This window comes from Pseudochaenichthys georgianus, chromosome 3 (genome assembly GCF_902827115.2).
Source record: "Pseudochaenichthys georgianus chromosome 3, fPseGeo1.2, whole genome shotgun sequence".
NCBI classification, from domain to species: Eukaryota; Metazoa; Chordata; class Actinopteri; order Perciformes; family Channichthyidae; genus Pseudochaenichthys; species Pseudochaenichthys georgianus.
This window is the reverse complement of record NC_047505.1, coordinates 38522603-38545314: the sequence shown is the minus strand read 5'-3', so window position 1 is coordinate 38545314 and position 22712 is coordinate 38522603. Positions and strand designations below refer to the sequence as shown.

At 38.7% G+C, this 22712-nt stretch overlaps 2 protein-coding genes and 1 long non-coding RNA gene across 6 annotated transcripts; 2 read left to right on the top strand and 1 right to left on the bottom strand.

Moving 5' to 3' along the window:
- The first annotated feature begins 55 nt into the window (after positions 1-55).
- Positions 56-9355, top strand: LOC139435928 (uncharacterized). The gene is made up of 3 exons (XR_011645131.1): positions 56-159; positions 7682-7816; positions 8943-9355. It is a non-coding gene; the product is annotated as an uncharacterized lncRNA (long non-coding RNA).
- LOC117468291 (transcription factor E2F5-like) lies at positions 6384-15980 on the bottom strand. Of its 4 annotated transcripts, none has more exons than XM_034112328.2 (10): positions 15901-15980; positions 9754-9928; positions 9213-9322; positions 8948-9103; positions 8761-8804; positions 7902-7966; positions 7499-7802; positions 6857-6904; positions 6699-6743; positions 6384-6602 (listed from the first exon to the last, which is right to left on the bottom strand). In XM_034112328.2, the coding sequence occupies exons 1-10, from the start codon at positions 15978-15980 to the stop codon at positions 6493-6495; spliced, it is 1137 nt and encodes a 378-aa protein (XP_033968219.1). In that variant the 3' UTR covers positions 6384-6492. The 4 variants fall into 4 exon arrangements, with proteins under 4 accessions (XP_033968219.1, XP_071063087.1, XP_071063089.1 ...); XM_071206986.1 differs by having other exon boundaries at positions 9754-9925; XM_071206988.1 differs by lacking the exon at positions 15901-15980 and adding an exon at positions 10354-10897.
- A 21-nt stretch (positions 15981-16001) lies between these two features.
- LOC117468269 (lysosomal protective protein) lies at positions 16002-22607 on the top strand. Its single transcript, XM_034112296.2, has 11 exons — positions 16002-16275; positions 16388-16499; positions 17118-17255; positions 17348-17506; positions 19111-19202; positions 20108-20192; positions 20284-20436; positions 20523-20668; positions 21104-21266; positions 21380-21469; positions 21552-22607. The coding sequence occupies exons 1-11, from the start codon at positions 16106-16108 to the stop codon at positions 21633-21635; spliced, it is 1392 nt and encodes a 463-aa protein (XP_033968187.1). The 5' UTR covers positions 16002-16105; the 3' UTR covers positions 21636-22607.
- Positions 22608-22712: the final 105 nt, after the last annotated feature.

Sequence of the window (22712 nt, the reverse complement as noted above, 5' to 3'; positions counted from 1 at the left end):
AAATTGCGATGCAGCATCATCCGGGCTACTCAGACAGGAAAACCAATCGAGCCCTAATGAAATCAAACCGACTTCTGGCCTATCAGAGCACGGCTTTGTCAGTCATGTGATCACAACCTGGGAGAAAAATGACGGAGAACAGTGGGGCTCGCCGCTCGGGTAAGTAGTCAGTTTAGTGCTCTTTATTTTCCAAGCAGTGAGGGCTCGACAGCATTTGTATCTTACATTAACTAGCTAAATGAGTGAAGTAGCCTTGTGCCTTGCTGTTAGCAAGCTCCGTAGTTATCATTAATTGAAGTGAATCACAACGTTACCGTGTCCTTTTGTGTGTGTGTGTGTGTGTGTGTGTGTGTGTGGGGGGGGGGGGTGACGGTTTGCAAAGTAACGTAACGATCACTTCGGTTAGATAAGTCAAGTAGACACTACATTATACGAAATACTATCTTGCAAAAGCCCTGCATTTAAACATGTTAATGTTACTTTAGTAAAAGTATGCTAGTATAATTAGGAAAGTGTTGTTAAAGTCGACACAAGTTATACTATTATATAATTTGTTGTATTGTTATTACCGATGCACGAGTTGACTTAACTGTTGTAGTTGGAGCTCATTTCGAACAATGAGCTAACTAATGATTACTTTCATAATGGTTTAATGTGCTGACTATTTTCTACATTAATAGATGAAGGTCTGGTTTGTTCAAACTCTCAAAATAGTAGGACATGCTGTCATAATTACCCAGAGTCCGAAGTGACACCTTTACAATGTTAAAGCTGTTAGATAAATGTAGTGATGTAAAAACTAAAGTATTCAAGATAGTGTAGTGGAAAAAAGAATGTTTTAAAAAAAATGTTACTAAAACAAAATCTCTTGTTTTGGACTGACAGTAATGATTCAAGAAATAGTAGATAAATAAATACACACACATCTGATTTGTTGTGGATGCAACACAACAAATGGTGCTCTTACCTGTGATGCCTCCTCCAAACATTATAACCAGACTGTATCATTCAAACTATAAGTAACAGTTCTGTACTTGACTTTAGACAAACAATTCAAAAGACAAAATCAACACAATTTATTGAAAGACCAATCTTTATTTTACGGTGCCTCTCCTTTTGTTTGTATTATTAAACCCTGTCAATCTAAAAAAACGGAGCAACTCAACAGTTAACTTTATATTTCTTATTGTCCAAAGCATCTATTACACTATTTGTTCCCCTCATATTCACAGGATGGATGATTAGAGACTTTGGGGGAGACCTCAGCTTTATGAACGTCTTGTCTGTTGGTTTGGCCAGAGAGGGCTGAGGGTCTTTCCCTGCGAGGAGGACCAGGGGGGTATACCACGAAGCAGGATTTTCTCTTAGCGGCTAAATTCAGGGAAAACTCTGGGTTTCCGGTCCTACGAAGCTGGTTCTCTTTTTAGCAGGCTAGATCTTCATGGTAACTTATGCGTAGCGGCTAACCTGGTCGGGACCAGGTGAGGTTGCAGGCTAAGAGCTCAACTCAGTGAAAGCACTGCCTGCTGACCAATCAGAGCTCAGTGTGCAGAGTTTAAAGCGATCAAGTCATATTACAGGAGAAAGGAAATACAGAAAAGCTGCCGATGCAGGAAAGACGGCCGGCAAAAATCACCGACTGTGTGAACGTGAACATGAATAGAATATCACCTCCATCTTCAGAACAATCTGACTATTATAACATTAGCGTTAACAAAGCTTACTTAAATATCTGCCACAACATCAGTACCCGGATCAGAGTAACATTAAGTTGAGGAAACACTCGAGACAAATGTAATTAAAGTCAGATCGTGTCTTAGACGGGGCAGTGATATCATAAACCTGTTAATGTACGCATTCAAACACTTGTTCTGTTACCAGCTGTATTCACCTTGCAGGTGCAGCTATGTGGCTTTGATCCTAGATAAAGTGTTTAAGTCATGGATGTCTAATATTATAGTTGACTTTTCATTCAGGAAGTATGACGCTGCGCTGTCAGTACGCTTCTCCATGTTTGTGATTGGTCGAATGCTCCAGATCCCACCCCTTTCATGTGAACGCGCACCTAACTAGATAGGACACGGCTGGCTTGAGCGATTCACTTGATAACCCGCGTCGTAGTACCGTTTAGCGAGAGCGCGTATGTTTTGGATTAGGCCAACCGGCTAACTCAAACATATTCAGGTTAGGTTGAACCGGCTTCGTAGTACAGGCCCCAGGCCTGAGGGAGGAGGACCTGCACCAGCTGCACCTACAGAACTTAGCCCATGCTGGGCATAGCTGTTACCACCTGCACAGGCCTAGCCGGTCACTTTATTTGACAAAATGTGTTTACTTAATCAATTAACAGATTAACATTTAGTGTAATTTATGTATATTATTTCATTTGTATTTAAAAAAAATTGTGATGGTTCATGCTTGATAACTTTTAGTTCACATTTCAATAAATTGTATTTGCACTCCTTTTGTCCGTTATTCTTACTGAAAATGTTAAGTTACACATTCACATCTGACTGAAGATTGGCACCATTTATTTGGGTATATCCAGTCTCTGATAGTGTTACGTTATTATGAGAGTGCTCCGTTTGATTCTGAAATTGTATATATTTATATAAATATATACATATATATGTGTGTGTATATGTCCGCATCTGTAGCCTGTTATTGTCTCATTACACCGCACTGTGAATGAATCAAAGTAAATATAGAAGTGGTCATGAACACATCTGTCCATCAGACAGAGGACTGCTGTGCCTCCTGTCATCATTAATGGACGTCTCTTTAAAATGACCGAGTTCTCCTTTCTCTAACCGCCTGCTGCTTCCCCTCCTCTCTCCTCGGTTCTCCTCCTCTCTCCTCGGTTCCCCTCCTTGGCTCCTCCGCTCGCATCTCCTGTGGGTGGGACTAAGTCTCGAGGAGGGTAATTAGTGAAATGAGAAAGGGCCTAAGTGTCTCTTAGTGAATGTCCTGTACTGCTCTTAAATCTCATCACATCAGCTTCTCCTTTCCCTCTTGGATGTTCTTCTGGACCCTCAGAGAAAGAGAACATGGTGAAGCAGTCCTGTCTCTCAGGCATCTCCTAACAGAAATATCAAAAAACATATTATTGCAGAGCAAGTGTGTTATTTAAGAAAGAGGTGTGTTTGTTTGTTTGTTCAGGGGCTATAAATATAATGATTTTTTTATTTTAATGTGTTTTTTAAATCCAACAGTGTACTACAAAAATAATCAGATTATGAATAAACCGTTCTAAATTCATCAACATTGAAATAAATGTATTATTAAAATAATATAGAACTGTTATCAAAACGTAGTGCAACTGTAGAAGCTTGCTCTGTCCGGTTGTCTCACTGAAAGACAAAGGGTCGCAGCTCTCACTATGTTCAATAATTTTGCCTTAAATACATTGAAATGTGAAAGTTGAACAAAAAAGTGATGTTGCTTGGTAAAATGTAACCTTTAGCTAAGAAAGTACACTCAACATCACTGATGTGTAGGTGATCTAGTATTCAGTCATGTTTAATGGCATGTGTATCAGTGTATTAGAGTCATTACTTTATGCATTCTTTGTAAAGTATGAAAAAGGTGTACCTTGGAATCCGTGCTGAAGTTCTCTGCTGCTAGGAGTCCAGATCTGTCTCTCCTCCTCTGGTCCAGCCTGTCTGGATCACCTTAAGGACACTTTGAACAAACAGATGTAAAGTTACATGCATGGCTTACAGACTTCTTTACATGCAAACAACTTTTTATCTTCTTTTAAAAACAGGTCATAATCTTATGTTATACTTAAGAAATTGAAGGATATCACAGTCCTTATACTGGATCAGTTTGATTGAGTATTATTGTGTAGGTCCTTTTTATTTTACTGTTACTTTGGATGAGTTTTTAATAAGTCAGTCAAATTAATTTGTTTTCATATGCCATATTCATATGCATCACACACGTAAGGGTAAGACACAAACCTATTGAACAAATGCAATGGATAAGCTTAATTTTCACTGAAGTCACACATAACGTCATGTCTAATATTTAAACAAATCATTTCCTTGTCACTAAAGCATTGACTACGCTATTCATCGTCCTTAAGTTACATGTTCTGTTCTACAGCCACGATAAGGCTGTTTCTCAAGTGTGAGGATAATACAATTAGGCATTGGTAATAATAATATTAAAAACAACAATGTTTGTGTCGTTCGTCGGATAGGCGGTTAGCTGCAATAAATAACTCCAGTTCAACAAACCATATTACAATATCTAAGGGAGCGTTATTTCTGGACCATCTTGAAATGTGACGCTCATATTTTAAAGATACACACATTTCATTGTGAGGTTGATGTAATATACACTAAGCCTCTCTTCAACAATACGTTGACGTTAGCTAGTCTATTGTATGCTATAGTAGAGCATAGCGAATTTAAACGAACCTTAACAATGCATACAGTAACCTAACTATCTAACGTACAAGGATGACCTTATTTTAGCAACCTCGCACAGAAGCCTTTTGGTATACAGTAGCATCCCACTTAATGTTATACACTCTTGGATGCTACGCATAGCATCGTTAGCACAGATGGAGCTACGATTGCTCAAATGCTAACCCAACTCTAAACATTCATTAACGTTAGCTTAATAAAAACACCAGTAACATAACATAAGTACTTTATGTACTTATGCAGGGTTGACTTACCCAAGAAACTGCATTCACGGTCGGTCTATTTTAACCGCAGATAAATCCTATATTTGCATGACGAATAGTCCACCAGGAGCCAACACAACAAACACGGCCGAGTTCAAGTAGTGTTCTCCTCATGAGCTGAGCCGCTGTAGCATCACGGAGCCAATGGAGCTAACGGAGCTAGCAGTGAGACAGAGGAGCCAGGAGAAGCAGCCCTGTTGTCATGAAGGGGGAATCTAACTATATACAGAATATGTTTTTGTGGATCCAGGCTAGAAACATGTTCATTTTCTGATGTTAAGTTGGGCATTTTAACATAGGGTCTACGAGAATTGCTCCCATATGCATCCATCGCCTACAGTTTGCAGCATTGAGCTTCACAGCACTGTCCCTCAGAAGTCGGGTTGATTGCATTCGGGCTCGATTGCTTATCCTGTCTGAGTAGCCCGGATGATGCTGCATCGCAATTTTTGACGTCGAATTTTATACACCGAATTTTTTTACATCGAATTTTAAACACCGAAATATTTGACGTCGAATTTTTTGCACTTGAATTTTTGTGATCTGAATTTCAACATTTTTATTTCACATAGGTAAATTCGGAGCAAAAAACATTCAGATACATGATTTTCAAAGTAATTATTTTCAATGCTATAAATTCGGTGTCTGATCAAATTCAAATACTTCTGTCTCTTGTTTGCTTCCATACCTGACTCTCCATTGCTTCAGAAGTTTCCCTTACAAACACTAAGATAAGACTTTAGTAACATGGAGTAAAATCCGCAAGCTACCCTGCAGCGTACAAAGTAATTAACCTTTACCAGCTTTGATAACACTTTAATACATCAATAATTAGAATCAAAACATGTAATTTATATTAAACTGAAATGGACCATTCTGCATAATAACTACTTTTACTTTTGGTAGCTACTTTATGTATATTTTGATGCAAATACTTTTGTACTTTTACTAGAGTAACATGTGTTGTATTCTTACACTTGTTCCACCCCTGGACAGCAATCAACAAAAAAACTCAGCTGGTGAGACTGGAGTGCTTGATTTGAGTCCAACTTTTTGACCCATCTTCCAATGGAAATATAAAATCATAAATACATGAAATTACCCTAAAATGAGTTGAAATGTGCCATAATTTACTTACAAGAGCTGAACAAAATTATTTTATTCACATAAATTGTGGCAGCAAAACTGCAGAAATAAGTGCACTGTATGTAAAATCAAGAGAGTTCTACACTTGATGGATTATCAATTGGTGAATGAATGCCATTGCACCTGCATTTGAATCTTTGCTTATTGCATGACACTTTCTTCCTGGATAATACAATTACTCCATATTCTATCACTTTTTCTGATGGCATTGACTAGCTTCTCTAGTAGGTGTAGTAATTCTTATCAATAGTTTGCCAATGGGCATTCAGTAGTTACCTGATTCACGACTCTGTGCAAGGAATTCTCGACTGTCTCAGTTTCTTTATACAGCACCTATCAATTAAACAATTCTAGACATACTGAAGTATTTTAGCCATTCTAGCAACATTGCTGTTGTGATGGTCAAAGCGAATTTCTCAGCAATATCTGGATGGATTGCCGTGCGATTCTGTTCCGACTTTAATGATTCCCAGAGGAGGAATACTAATTTCAATTTGTGTTGGATAACGTTGTTAATAAAGCAAATGAATTGGAGACAATATTCAAAATAATATGTTTTTATTTGTAAATAACAATTTAAAAACAGAAAACTATGTACATTTTCAAAGTATAATGTTTACTTGGGGAGTCCTTAACACAGGAGTTCATGGTCAAACATTGAGCATGGGGACGTCAAAGGCATCACAGAGGCCTTCCCTCTGATCCAGATTGTAAGCACATTCGCTTCCAGGTGGGGGCGGAGAGAGCAGCGGGGAAAAAGCTGAAGCGCAGAGGCAAATGTGATTAATACAAATATCAATACGTGATGGATATCACTATTATATATATATGAAGTCAGAAAATAAAGTGCACTAACCTTCTGAGGCCATAAGCTCTCTGATCAGATCTGCGCCTATTACTTCTATAAAATGCGGGAAGACATACTTAGTTTATACATTCTTATGTCAAATACACTTACATAAGAATATAAACACACATTTTTTTTTTTACAAAGAAATACATCAAGGAACCCACCTTTGGTTGGGTTTATTAGGTCCCGCAGTTCTTTTGATAAATCTTGCACTGAATAAAAGATTTTAAAAAAACATGAATGTGAAAGCCTGAAAGCGGCACTGAAAGAAACATGCATGAATGATTTATTTTTGTCCAAGAAATAATCGATAATCATCACAGAGAAAGAAACCGCAGAACCAGCAACCACTTTAATGTATAAAAAGATAAATGGTTTGCATCTGTCCAAAAAAGGAAGAGCTTTGCTGCTGCATTATCAGATAACTTCAGATAAGGAGAACGATACCAAAAGTCTTAACTCTTAGTGTACCAGCAGTAGGTTGGTCCAGTCTTAGCCTGATGATTGTTATGAATAAATAAAGTCCTTAACTTCATATTAAATGCACTTTTAAAACATTTGATTGAAGAGCTATCTGGCAGAGTTCAAGCATGAATGTAATTTAAAGTTTCCATTTTTACAAAAAACGCACTACAGAAATGGTTTTGTAGATTTTTCAGCCCTCTAATACGCACTTTGAGAAACTGAAGGTGATTTTCAAAATGTTATAAAATGATATAGAACAAACCACTAAATGACCTGAAGATAAATCTATATGGATAAAAACGTGTTGCAGCATTGGAAATTGTACCAAATAAAATACTCACATTGAGATGCACCAGTTCGGTTTGGCTGAGTGTTTAAACATGACGATGACATAAGGTGTCGGATCTTCTCTGTGGCTGCCCTGCTTAATTTTTTATTAGCTGAAGCCTGACGCGGTTTGATACTGCTTCCTGTATCGCCTGAAGTGGACATTACTGATTTTGCTCTCTGTAAAATGTCTTCAGACGGCGGGACTGGCAGTACGACAGGAGCAGAGCTGACAGAGAGTTTGTTGAGAAGTACGACTTCTATCGGCCCATTGATGCTCTTCAGATGAATCTGGTACTTTGCTGGGCTGTTCTGGACCTGAAGAATGAAAAGTAGGCAAATACCCAATTGTTCCATGTACATTTAAGAAAGCCAAAGAGAAGAATCTACAGAAGGATCCAGTAATGCAGCACTTACAGCTTTGGGAATGGGAACATCTAGCTGTGTTCCCATTGGTGCTCGTACTGCCAAAAGAGTATTACCTGAGGACAGAAGAGGATGAACATCCTTTCGAATGACAATTTTGTCTGGTCTTTATATATTAAAAATAAAAATAAAAATAAATTTGAGTTTTAATATCAGTCCAACTAGTAAATACACTAAATTGCAAAAACATCAACTGATTCTGAGCTGCACATAAAGCACCTTTGGGTTCAAGAAAAGCGCTATAGAAATAAAATGTATTATTATTATTATTAAAGGTGGGGTAGGTAAGTTTCAGAAACCGACTCGAGATACACTTTTTGTTATATTCCATGGAATGCTCTTAACATGGCCTACCTGCCTGTCAGCCTTCCATCGGGGCACAAACTTATCTCGTGCCCTCATTGGTCATGTGCGCGTTCGTGTGTGTTGGAGGAGGGGCTCTATAAGGAAGTGGCAGATTTTCTCCAGTTGTGTATTTTCAAATTCTAGCGATCTCGAGCCGGTTTCTCAAACTTACCTACCCCACCGTTAACATACCCTGATAAAAAAAATATTGCTCTTTTACTGTTTTAGTTTTTATCCTGGATTAATCTAGGACTATCCAAAAATATTCTCAAAAGTCACCAATGTTAACATGTTTAAGTGGACATTTACATTTAGAAGGTTTGAATATACTTGTAACGTTTCATCTCTTAAGGGTTCACACAGATGGATCTATCAGTGTAACGCAGATAGAGAGGAAGAAATGTGCCGCAGATATATTCTTCAAAAAGCAGGACAAGGACTGCCCTTTTGTTTAGCTTATTGATGGAAGACAAATATGCAAACAAAAAAAGTACCTGTAACTTACCACTGAAGCAGTTGCAGAGATCTTCATGATTCACATAGGTCAAAGTTGATTTGAGTCAAGGTTTAAATTAAAATTCAATATTATATCTGCTAAAATGGCTGTCAGACATCTCTTTTTTTGTTAAAACAGAAGTAATCTAACATTTCCTATATGACATACATTTGCAATTTCTTTGTCAAAAGGATATTCGCTGCAGTCGTCTCTCGTGTTCCTGGCGCTCTGTTCCACCCACTGCTTCTGCTGGTCCAACATGGATTCCATCATCTCCAAATCCTCCACCTCGGACTTCAACTTGAATAGCTTGTTGCTAAACACTTCTTCACGTTGTCCTGTAATGGTACCCCTATTTGAGAAAAAAGCAAATGTTTTATTTATTGTCACATATTTTGCCCCACACTATTTATCTACAGAAGATCCAAAAGCATGCACACAATTTAGAGCTAAAGACTTACTTCCACTTCACAGTGCTCTTGGAGATTTTCACAATTAGACCAACACCCTCCAGCACATTTGTGATGTCGTAGATTCGCCTTTTTTGACCGACAGCCAGGACTCTGATAGCCTGAAAGAACACAAATAAAGCTAATTGACCCTTTGTTTGTAGATTATCTTAATGTTGCATTATTAGTTGACCTATTGTTCTGTATACATTTGAAAAGCCTTATTTTGGAAACGACAAGTGTTTTTAAGATAGCTTTAGGAAAAAACAACTACACACGTTGCCTCGTTCAAAAATGTATTTTGTTCCAATTTTATTTACGCGTGATAATCCTAGACAGAAACAATGAAATCTTTACAGTTACACATTTCAGACAAAGCATCACATAATATAATTGCAAAAAAGCCTGGTTTCCCAGTGCACATTGTGATCAATTACAAACATGGATGTAAGATATATTGTTTTAAGTGTTCTGTAGGTAAGACCAACTTAACAGTCATTCCATTAAGTTATCAAATAATGGATGTTTGTTTGTACCGACGCTGTTCACTTACATCTTTGAGGTCCAGTTCACCGCCCTTAGCTTCTTGTAACAATCTGACAAACTTTACAGCGAGCATATGAAGGCTCCTCAGACTCCTCTTGTATGTAGGGATTATCTCGGGTGTTGCTGTCTCTACATCGGGACCATGGTCTGGACTTGGTGGGCTTCCCTGAGGATCCATTCTGCTGAACGGGAGAGAAAAGCAAATCACAAACAACAATCACAAATCAGCCCACTTCACACAACTGGATACTATTTTGGGATCGAAATGAAATCTTATCAGGGTTTCCTGTATGAGCAATAATGTGCAGTTATATAAGGATTCAACTTAATTATTTGCAAAACATTTGGTGAAGAAAAACCCTTTTCGCCTTCACTTTCAACACGGTTAATTTATCTCTGGCGCAGATGTATTATGAAAGGGTTTCACCGGAAACACTAAATTAGGGTTTGTGTTCTTTTTTTTTACTGTAAACCCTAAGTTTTTAATTTGTTGTATAAATTATTAAGTTATTCGAAGTAGCGCTAACACCTGCATTCAAACATATATTATAGTCTCTACATGATATCAGCGCTTAACTTGAAAGTTAGGACAGTTAAACAGTTTTACCTTGGCTGTTTCTGAATCAGCGGTAACGGGGGTCCACAGAGCAGCTGCTGCTGCTGCTGCCGACGCAACTGGGCTAACGTGTGGAGGACGACAACCGATGGGCATTAACTTAAGATTCAAACATACCAGGGAGGTACAGTTACACTCTGTTTAAATCCAATCTGAAGCTAATGTAAATGATAATGTCCGACCTTTACTGATAGTGAACACCGACAAACCCACTGTTGTGGAGTTGGGCGCGTATTTTTTTTCCCGGTACTAGCAGAGGGGGCGGAGGGATATATACCTGGCGTGCCTTCACAATAAAAGCCCCAATGTTCGCCTGACCAAAATGAAATGAAATTGTATTTATATAAATATTTAAATCAAATCCGATAATGAGACTTTTTCTCTATTTATGTAACCTTTTTTAGATTTAGATTAAACAATGTTGTTGTGTGTTCACTGTTGTTGATGGATTGAGGGGAGTAGGCTTCTCGGGTTTAAAACAAATCTAACCCAGCCTATCTTTTTTAGTTTTTCTGCTGCTTTATTTTATTGTGTAAATAAATACAATCTAAGAATCTATCTATACCATACTGTACATAACTTCATTTTCTAATTGAGTCAAGCTACTTTCACAATTGCAGATGTTACCAAAACCAGGCATTTAATGAAAAATATATTTATTTTTTATCAAAAACACTCAATGGGACATTCTACCAGAAACGTATATTATCTGTCCTGGGATTGTTACAGTGAATACAAATTATAATCCATAACATATCTTAAAACTGATGAGATAGGTGTTTTGTGAGTTGTTTGTACATAGGTCTGTGATTCATTAGGGTTTCAGGTGTGTTTTAATTTATTGAAAAACACTTTTGAAAAATAGAAGTTCTTAAAAATGGCCTGTCCCCAGCCAAATTGGAGCGAGGGGTTTACATTTCTTAATGAACTAACAACTTTTATTTAAAAAACAAACGTCATTAATAACACATTTAACTTGTTATCTTTTACCACAGTTCATTGAAAACATTGAATAATGCTTACATTTGAACAAAAAATTGTGTTTTACAACAGTCCCCATGTTTTTGGTCAATCCTGTCACGCTTCATAAAATACTCCTTAAAAATTGTGATATATTATATCGGTAATACACCTTTAAGAACATGATTGTGAAGGAGTTACATCATCTGACTGAGGAGGAGCTGTCCTTGAAGTGGGTAAATTCTGTCCTTGAATTTTAATATTTTAATCTTGTTTTTACACCTTTTTTTTACGTGGACAAGCTAAAGGGTCATGTGTTGTCACGTTCAAATATCCCAGAAAAGGATTATATTGTTTTTGTTTTTAAAAAATGTATTAAAGTTCACTAAAATCCCTTGCTAGGAAGCTAACTATTTTTAAGCTAACATGTTGAAATGCTGAGTAATGGCAGTTAAAATGGCCGACGGTCAGGCCCTGTCACGTCAGGCCCTGACCTGTCACGTCAGGCACTGTCACAAAACAGCCAAACACTTCAGAGACATATTTTGTATATCTGAGAACTCTAATATATATTAATGAAAAACAGTATAATAGGGGACCTTTAAATACCTGTTAATATTGTAATGGGGGTTATTATCTTTAAGTAACAATGGCAGTAATTTGTTTTAATTCATGGAAATTGCAGTTTAATGGCTCCAGTCAGTGCAGCTGAAAGACAGAGGCAGTGTCGGGCGCGCAGAAATGCAGAACCTGATAGAAAGGAAAGACATCTTCAGAGAGAGAAGGAGAAATGGAGTCAGAAAAAAGAAAGTAGGAAAACTATTGACGAGTTGAGTAAGAGAGAGCAAAGACACAGGCGTAAGTGATGGCGAAAGCAACAACAACGATCTAGGCTCAAGAGAAAAGCCACAGTTCCAGAACCAGAGCCAGGGACAGGGCTTTCAAGGTTAGAAAAGACTACCTTCATTTTACAACTTTATTATACAGTCTAAAAATATCAGTGTGATAACATGGTAATATACAATTTAATATCAAGTAAACTAAACATGACCTTTTAATTTATGTTTGAATGACTGTTAAAGGGAATGTAACTGTATGTTCAATGTGTTACAGGCAAAAGAAAAAGGGGCGAAAGCATTCCAAGAAAGAGAGGAAGAAGCTGCAGATAAAAATCAGAGCGCTAAATAACGCCTTAGCAGCAGAAAAAAAGGAAAAAGAGATATATAAAAAAAGGTTCCAACGAGTGTTAATGAGGTCAGGGTCTCCAGCAACAAAAGCTAGATATCCGAGGCCAAGAAGCAGTCCAAATGCAAGGAAAACCCTGTTCCATGACGCATTGATTGAAGATCTACAAAGTCATATTGAACAAGCTGGTAATAGTCAGGAAAAAAGACTAATCATCAACCTGATGACAGGGGGGATTGTCAAAAAATACAGGTTGCAGAAATATGCCCAAAGTACCTTTGGTTTTACCCAAAGGCGATGGAAAACAGTAGGAGGTAATCCATACTCTTTCGCAAGGAAGAAATGTGTCCGCATGGAAGAAGAATATAAAAACAAAATAAGAGCCTTTTACACAAGAGATGATGTGAGCCGTATAACAACAGGAAAAAAGCAGACTTTAACACATGCCAAGGTCAAGATGCAACAAAGATTGCTCATGGACACCTTGCACAACCTGCACAAGAAGTACTTGGCAGAGAACTCAAGGAAATCAGTTTCCTATTCTCTGTTTTGCAGACTTAGGCCCTACTGGGTTGTGCACCCATCACTTTCAGATAGGGAAACATGCTTGTGCAAACTGCATGAGAACTTAAGCTTTGTAGCGGAAAAGCTTTGCAGTCTGAAGTTGCTCAACACCCCTGAACTAGAGACATTGATGGCACAGATCTGTTGTGACAAAACTAGTAAGAAGTGTATGTACAATGACTGTGTGGACTGCAAAGAGAAAGACTTCCCATTTATCGGGGTATATGAGGCTTGCGCCAGGGTGGCATGTATGCAGTGGGTCACAGAGGACACTAAAGGACAAGACAAGAACAATATTCAAACAACATTCAAGAAGACCGTAAAGAAAATGGTCGAGATGACACTCAATGACCTCATCAACCTCTTCACAACCATGCTTGTGAAATGTAAACGCCATACATTCAACATCCGACAACAGTACAAATATTGCAGAGAACTGAAGAGGAATATGTCAGAGAACGAATGTATCATACATGTTGACTTCTCTGAGAATTATACATGTACATATGCATCAGAGATCCAGGCAGTGCATTTTGTTGCATCTCGGAGCAAGCGACACTGCACACTGGAGTTTTATATGTAGGATCAAATGATGAGCCCTTGTGCTTCAGTACCATCTCATCATCACGACTGAAGGGTCCCCCAGCCATATGGGAACATCTAAGCCCTATTTTGTCCTACATTAGGGATGTCTTCCCAGCTGTCACAGTGGTCCATTTTCTCAGCGACGGACCTTGTACACAGTACCGCCAGAAGGGGAACTTTTACCTCATTACCTCCCTACTCCACAAAAAAGGATTCCAAGCTGGGACATGGAATTTCTTTGAGGCCAGCCATGGCAAAGGGGCACCGGACGGTGTGGGAGGGGTTTTGAAAAGGAGTGCAGACCGTTTGGTGAGCCATGGCTGTGACATTAACAATGCAATGGGTCTGTTTGAAGCCTTGGTAAACACACTATTACACTGTTCTATTTAACTGAATAGTCCATTGACAAGGCAATACAGAACATGCCAGAAAGCATCCCCCAAGTCCCCTCAACAATGAGAATACACCAGATTCTCACAACCTCTCCTGGACAGATGTTGTACCGGGATGTGAGCTGTATGTCCACTGTAGACAAGATTTACCATTGCACATGCTATAACACAAAGGCATTCAGCTTCAACAAACCAACGACCACACCAGCAATAGAAGAGATAACATGGGGTCCAGAAGTTATAAAAAAGTGGTGTGTAATAAAATATGACAGTGACTTCTATCCTGGCATCATTACTGCCATTGATGAGGTTCAAGTGCAGGTGAAATGCATGCACAGCGCTGGAGTAAACAGGTTATTTTGTCCTGCAAGAGAAGACATGATCTGGTACCTATTTGAGGATGTAATTTGTTTCATTCAACCGCCTCAGCCTGTGACCAGCTGTCATCATGAGATAAAAAAATAAGTTTGGGCCAAATTGGCAAAATAGAAGATGAAAAAATGTTTCCTCGTACTTGTCATTAGCTCCAATTGAAATAATGACATGCATGCAGTGTGTTTTGGTTGTGTTCGCTTTCAAAAACGAAATGAAAAATTGTATTGAACTGTTAAATTACTTAATTGAAAAACATTTTTTAAGCTGACAATTAATCAATTATTAAATGAAATGAATTGTAGATTACCAATGTTATGTTGTAATAAATGTGTTAAAACAATGCTTCGAGCAGTTATCAATACTACGAATCTTATTGTGTGTCCTTAAATGATTATTGCCACATCAGTCTAATATTGAATCATGATAATAATTTTAAAAAGGAAAACTTACCAAAACAAGATTTAAAAAATATAAACATACATTTTTTTAATCAATTCAATCTATTAAGTCAGTCCTGTCACAAGCTGTCAACCCTGTCACGAGGGTCAGTCCTGTCACACAGGAAATTATAATACAGAAATTGACTATTTATTTATTTTTTAAGTGAAATAACCTCTACAATTGTGAGCTTGGAGGTGGGGGGTCATATCCACATCAGCTGTTTAGAAAAAGAATTGGTGTAAAAGTATTTTCTTTACAACAATATGACTACCTGGTGATTATTCTTTCCTTACCGTCCACTACAGTTAACTGATAGGTAGCTAAGAATTCTTAAAAGGATTAAAAAAACATTTTAGATACAATCAGGGACATGTGATCAATGGGAAAATGTTATTTGTATTAAAAAAATATATTAGGAAACCATTCTACCGTACTCACATTTGTCTGTGACAGGGCCTGACATCTTAAGGGTGAAACTCATTTAAAAATGGATTGTATTCAATAATAAAAACATGCCGAGATGGGACAATATGTGTTCCTAACAGTTTAACATGTTCTCCATATGACCTGTTATTGAAATCAAAAGAAATAAAGAATTTTTCTTCAGTATATTTAGATGTGGAAATATACGTTTCTGGTAGAATGACTCCAATATATACACCATATATATACATGTATAGGTGCACATACTGTACATAATCATACAGTTCACGTATATCCATTCAGTATTAATTAATTTGGGCCATTTTTAGAGTTTGCAAAAGTTACAGAAATAACAGTAAATAAAAAAATCGCTTTATCTCAATAGGTAAGTAGCCCAAATCAATCATGTAGCCTATTTAATAAATCATAACAAGGTAAATATCAAACATAAGCACAGATATGTAAGTGTGAATATGAATTTGATATCAAATGTCAAAGTTGTTCTGGGAGGTCCAATGCACGTCTGCAACAGATGCTTAACATAGCTTTTTGCACACATGCCTTAATAACAATCTGATGAGATAACTCGATAAACCTGCTTCACAAAACACACCTGTTTCTCTTGTGTTGTTGAGTACTTCCGCGTAGAGTCAGGCGCTGATCACGTGACGTACTGCAGCAGTCATATGACATTCCGGTTTGTCCTCCTGTAACTTCACACAGAGCAGCCGCTGATGAAGACGGTGGAGGAAGTCACTGCTACAAAGAAACTCGTCTTTGTTGTTTAGTTTTGTCTTAGAAGTAAGTGGTGATCAGTTATGTCGTCCTGCGCTTTGTTGGTGTGTTTGCTGGCCGTGTTTCAGCTCGGCTCCCGGGCTCAGTACCCTCCCGATGAGGTGACCCAACTGCCGGGGATGAAGTTCAAACCCAACTATCTCCAGTGGTCGGGGTACCTCCAGGCACGACCCGGCGTGTTTCTGCACTATTGGTGAGAAACAGCAGGCTAAGACCCTGCTCCTCCTCGGTTTAGCAGCATGTGTGATGGTATGTGACCTTTCAGTGTGTGCAGTTTTTAAGCTTTTCCTGCTGGTCCTCTGCAGGTTTGTGACTTCTCAGAGGGACCCCGTCAAAGACCCCCTGGTGCTCTGGCTGAATGGAGGCCCAGGCTGCAGCTCACTGGAAGGATTCCTGTCAGAGAATGGACCCTTTCATGTGAGCATGCCACTATATGCACAAATCTACATGTATATTGGATAAATTATCGATCTTGTGTACATGTTTCTTACAAAAGGCAGACATTTATATTTGGCTTGTATGTGTAAAAGCAATGATAAATCAGGAACCATTAAACACATTTTCCAAAAAAACTCAAGGTGTACTTTTAAAAAAGCAGTACCAGTTACTTTATGGTGAGTGCAACTTCCAGGTTAAAAAGAGGATCCTTACCGTTTATGACTTTTGTTATGGCTACAGCTAAATGTTTTTCTTTTCACAGCAGACTTAGTACCTAATGCTCTAAAGGCAGAAGCTGAGAGTTGGGCTTACTAATATGGAGAATATTGCTCAAAGATGGCTAAATATTTGATAGAAGACATTGAAGGGTTGATTACTAGCCTTTTCACAAACTATTGCTCAATGAGGTTCTGATCATGATCATCAGCATTGTGGAGATGATGAACAGCTAAGACATTATGTTAACTTCAGAAAATGACATACATTGACTGTAATGCAGCCAAACCAGGCTGATAGTGGGAATTTAAGGGATAGCTATTCTTAAAAGTGTTGCCAGTTAAGCGAAGTGCCATATTGACATGTTTGACTTCCCTTCAGGTCACTGATAATGGAGCCACGCTGTATGAGAACCCATCCAGCTGGAACAAGATTGCCAATGTGCTGTACATTGAGTCTCCTGCAGGAGTGGGATATTCCTACTCTGATGACAAGAAGTATGCAACTGATGATGATCAGGTGAGTTCAGTGACTGACTGGCATATCTTAAAAACTGAAGGGAATCTTTGAAATGGCCTTTATTAATTATTTTTAATTTGTTGTTTTTCTAGGTCTCTGACGATAATTACAGAGCCTTGCAGAGTTTCTTCTCCAAGTTTCCCAATTTCACTAAAAACGAGTTCTTCATCTTTGGGGAAAGTTACGGTGGCATTTATGCACCGACTCTTAGCCTGCGTGTGGCTACTGGAGCGGCCAAGATCAACTTCAAGGTGAGATGCTTCATGCTAACCACTGCTAGTAAGACATGTATATTAATTGAAGTGTACAGTGGGGCAAAAAACCTGTCCACAACCTCAAACAGTCACACTCCAAACTCCACTATGGCCAAGACCAAAGAGCTGTCAAAGGACACCAGAAACAAAATTGTAGACCTGCACCAGGCTGGGAAGACTGAATCTGCAATAGGTAAGCAGCTTGGTGTGAAGAAATCAACTGTGGGAGCAATTATTAGAAAATGGAAGACATACAAGACCACTGATAATCTCCCTCGATCTGGGGCTCCACGCAAGATCTCACCCCGTGGGGTCAAAATGATCACAAGAACGGTGAGCAAAAATCCCAGAACCACACGGGGGGGACCGAGTCAATGACCTGCAGAGAGCTGGGACCAAAGTAACAAAGGCTACCATCAGTAACACACTACGCCGCCAGGGACTCAAATCCTGCAGTGCCAGACGTGCCCCCCTGCTTAAGCCAGTACATGTCCAGGCCCATCTGAAGTTTGCTAGAGGGCATTTAGATGATCCAGAAGAGGATTGGGAGAATGTCATATGGTCAGATGAAACCAAAATAGAACTTTTTGGTAAAAACTCAACTAGACGTGTTTGGAGGAGAAAGAATGCTGAGTTTCATCCAAAGAACACCATACCTACTGTGAAACATGGGGGTGGAAACATCATGCTTTGGGGCTGTTTTTCTGCAAAGGGACCAGGACGACTGATCCGTGTAAAGTAAAGAATTAATGGGGCCATGTATCGTGAGATTTTGAGTGACAACCTCCTTCCATCAGCAAGGGCATTGATGATGAAACGTGGCTGGGTCTTTCAGCATGACAATGATCCCAAACACACCACCCGGGCAACGAAGGAGTGGCTTCGTAAGAAGCATTTCAAGATCCTGGAGTGGCCTAGCCAGTCTCCAGATCTCAACCCCATAGAAAATCTTTGGAGGGAGTTGAAAGTCCGTGTTGCCCAGCGACAGCCCCAAAACATCACTGCTCTAGAGGAGATCTGCGTGGAGGAATGGGCCAAAATACCAGCAACAGTGTGTGAAAACCTTGTGAAGACTTACAGAAAACGTTTGACCTCTGTCATTGCCAACAAAGGGTATATAACAAAGTATTGAGATGAACTTTTGTTATTAACGAAATACTTAGTTTCCACCATAATTTGCAAATACATTTTTTTTTCTCATTTTGTCTCTCATAGTTGAAGTGTACCTAGGATGAAAATTACAGGCCTCTCATCTTTTTAAGTGGCAGCACTTGCACAATTGGTGGCTGACTAAATACTTTTTTGCTCCACTGTACAGTATATACATTTCCTTTTTTAAAAGGTAACTCCTTTCTCTTAGTTTGTTTTGTTTTACCTTGTCACATTGCTATGCTTTACTCTAGGTATACATCCGAGTACTTTTATCATCACTGATATAAATGTTTCTTAAGCATCTGATGTTTTGCTTAGCAGGAATATCAACCACTAAAATGCAGTTTCATGATCGTAGAGATTTTTATTTTATGGTATTCTGAAAAATAATTTTGCACTGAAACATGTTTGTAATTTAAAATACATTTCTATCATATTTTGGCTCTCAGGGCTTTTCAGTGGGAAATGGTCTCAGCAGCTTTGCTCTTAATGACCAATCTTTGATCTACTTCGGTTACTACCATGGCCTCTTTGGAGAAGAGTAAGTGACACTAGAAAAAGTAATGCCCTCTGAAACGGCGTTGTGTGTTCCCCTGTATAATCCAGCGACAATACACACGACATGCTGAACCTACCTTTTTTGGAATGACGCTAACTCTTGGGACAAACATGAGGTTTTAAAACAGAACTGAAAGAAGTCATTTTCACAAGTTGGATTTAAATGTGACTTGTCTAGTAAAAATTACATTTTATATAAATTGTATTACGTTTTGACATCAATTTCAGTAGTTTTAATGGCTATATCTTTTAAATAATATGATTGGGGAACTCAAACTACCACCAAAGGGAACTTGTCACCTGCCTTTTGTCACTTTGGCTTCCTCTTTTTATTATTGCAACCCTCACCTGCTTATTGCAAAATAGCACCACCTGCTGGGATGTCAAGTCTGTGTAACATCTCTGGCTCTATAGCAGAAGAGTTGAAAGAACGACCACATTTATTTAGTTTCAGTTTACAATTTTTGCAGGTCTCCCTTGAAAAAGAGATCAATGATCTCAATGGGATACACCTGGATAAATAAAGGTTTGAAATGAAACAATATTTTGTTCTGCTTTTCAGTGTATGCCTTTAGTCTGAGGAGAAGCTTTGTTAGTTCATTAGGAGGAACAGTATTTAAATTTCACTTCAGGAACAGTATTTAAATTTCACTTCAAAGTAATTATCTTTTAATAAACCTTAACACCATAACTATTTACTTTTTTGCCTGAGAAATCAGTAACATGTATTGGACTCTAAGGAAATGTTTCACCATTGTCTGTGGTTAAACTTTAGCAATTAACTTTGTGTTTTTTCTGTTACTGATATACGGAGCACATCATGCCACTGTTTAAAAAGTTTTTAATTCATCGTGTGGTTGATTTCATAAAGCTGTGTTTTATGTGCAGTTTGTGGCGTGCTCTGAACATAAATTGCTGTGACAAGGGGAACTGTGACTTCCACAACTCCAGTTCAGAGACCTGCAAGACAATGGTACTTGTGCACATCTCTAACTATTAAGATGGGTATTTCTTGTGCTACTAAATGACTCATTAAGATTTACATTTTCCATGTTTCCTTTAAGGTGAATGTGGCCTTTGGAATTGTGTATGGTAGCGGGCTTAATGAGTACAGCCTGTACTTGGATTGTGAGGGTGGCGGAAGATCCCTCACAAGCTACGATAGGACCATGAGTCAGCTGTTTAAGAACATCAGGAAACGCCCACAAACCCACAAGGTGAGAGCTGCCCACCCATATACCTGTCCTTCAAATAATTAGTTTTCTTTTAGTAGTAATAATACAAAAATATATTCTTAACAAAGTTTTCAGATGGAGTGTCGTCCATCATGTCTCTGGGTGTAGTCCCTCTCTGCATCAACAGCATGGCTCAGATGAACTGGCTGAACAGTGGCGCCGTGAGGAAAGCTTTACACATCCCAGACACCCTGCCACCCTGGGATATCTGCAGGTATGCTGAATGAATGGGATATGGCCTTGTTTTTCTTTTTCTAAGGTCACCTATTATGCAAAATCTACTTTTTCATGTCTTTTATGCAGAAATATGTGTCTCCTCCGTGTAAAGAGATTCTGAAAGTTTCAGGACAAAATATTCACTCTTTTTCAAAAACCAACCACGGTATATATCTGAGACTTATAATATATTGATGAAAAACAGTATAATAGGGGACCTTTTAAACATGTGTATTCTACAAATGTTTTGCTTTGTCTGAAACTATTTGGAGATGTAGTTTAAAAAAATGTTTACAAGCCAAGTTGCTTTTTAGAAACTGTTGTTCACTCGTGTATAATTATTGCTTTTTACGACGCTGTCCTTTCTGTGTGCCGTTTGGTACAAGGTCACCTACCCATTGATGTTCATTGCAATGATCACTTTTCATTGCAGTGATGAGGTGGGAGAGCAGTACACCAACCTGTACCCAACAGTGAAGGATGTCTATGTGAAGCTGCTGTCTCTGGGCCTGCGGGCTCTCGTTTACAACGGCGACACCGACATGGCCTGCAACTTCTTGGGAGACCACTGGTTTGTGGAAGACCTCGGTCTGAAGGTAGGAACTATCAAAGGGAACTGCGTAAAGCTCGCAAGAGTAACTTCAGTACGAACATAAAAAGTTGTAAATTAAAATGCAATTTAATAATAAATACTAATTGCTATCCTCAGGCAACCACAGAGTACAAGATGTGGCATCATGATAACCAGGTGGCCGGTTTCTACCAACAGTATGGAAACATCACTTTCCTGACAGTCAAGGTAACCGCAGTGTTTTAGTTTGTCCTGCTTCACATTGGAGATGGTTGCATTATGGGTGACAAACTGCTGTTCTGTGTTTCAGGGTGCAGGTCACATGGTTCCTCAGTGGGCTCCAGGGCCAGCTTTCCACATGTTCCAGTCCTTCATAACAAATGGCCCCTACTGAGCCCTGATTGAGACTATGTGTAGTGTACCTGCACTCATCAGTTCGGATGGCACATTATTCTCAGGGAAGATGATTTTAAAAGGGAAAATTACTTTAATGGCAATTATTCATATCTAATTTGTTTGTGGATGACTTGCAGTAAGTATTTGAAGAGGGACAATGTTTGTTTGGACTTGAAATGAAAATGTAGGCTTTACTTCTGGCTCGGGAATTTGTGCCTTAAGTCTGGTTTTCAGCAAGTATTGCAGCTGCTCATCGGCCTGTTGACAAAATTCAATTTAGTCTTAAATGCAACAAGCCAACCAATGAGTTTAGTTATTGTTCTTCATGGTGTTGGGGTACTACATGTAGGCTACCTATAACAAGGTATAGGGCTGCTCGAAAGTCAGAACATTGAACAAAAAAGACTAAACGGAAATAGTCCTTTTCAAAATATTTATGACTGCACTTAAAGGTGGGGTAGGTAATTTTTGGCGAAACCAGCTCGAGTGCCCTAGAATTTGAAAATACACAGCCGGAAAAAATCTGCCACTTCCTTACAGAGCCCCTCCAACACACACAAACGTGCACATGACCAATGAGGGAACGAGATAAGTTTGTGCACAGATGGAAGGCGGACAGGCAGGTAGGCCATCCAGTTATTTTAGCCGGGCCGGCTAAAATGACTGGTCGTGCTTTTTACAGTGCTACGGCTTCCACAGATGACATTTTCTTTATGGATTTTTGTTGTTGTCAAAACGGATATTCATTGCTATCGGGATGTTAAGAGCATTCCATGGAATATAACAAAGTGTATCTTGAGCCGGTTTCTCAATCTGACCTACCCCACCTTAACATGATCAAATTAAGCTATGCATCTGTGGCACTGATTGTAAAGCGGGTACTTTGTCCTCTGGAAATAAAAACAATGCTCCAATTGTTTGATCTAAACTGACTTCACTGGTCTGTTTTATTAAATGTTTTGAACTGCCAGTGATGTGTATTGTCAGCTTTATTCATACCCTGACTGCTTTAATTGGGATATCACAGGTATATCAGTATACCCATTAAAACATTCAATTAACTTTGCATCAATTC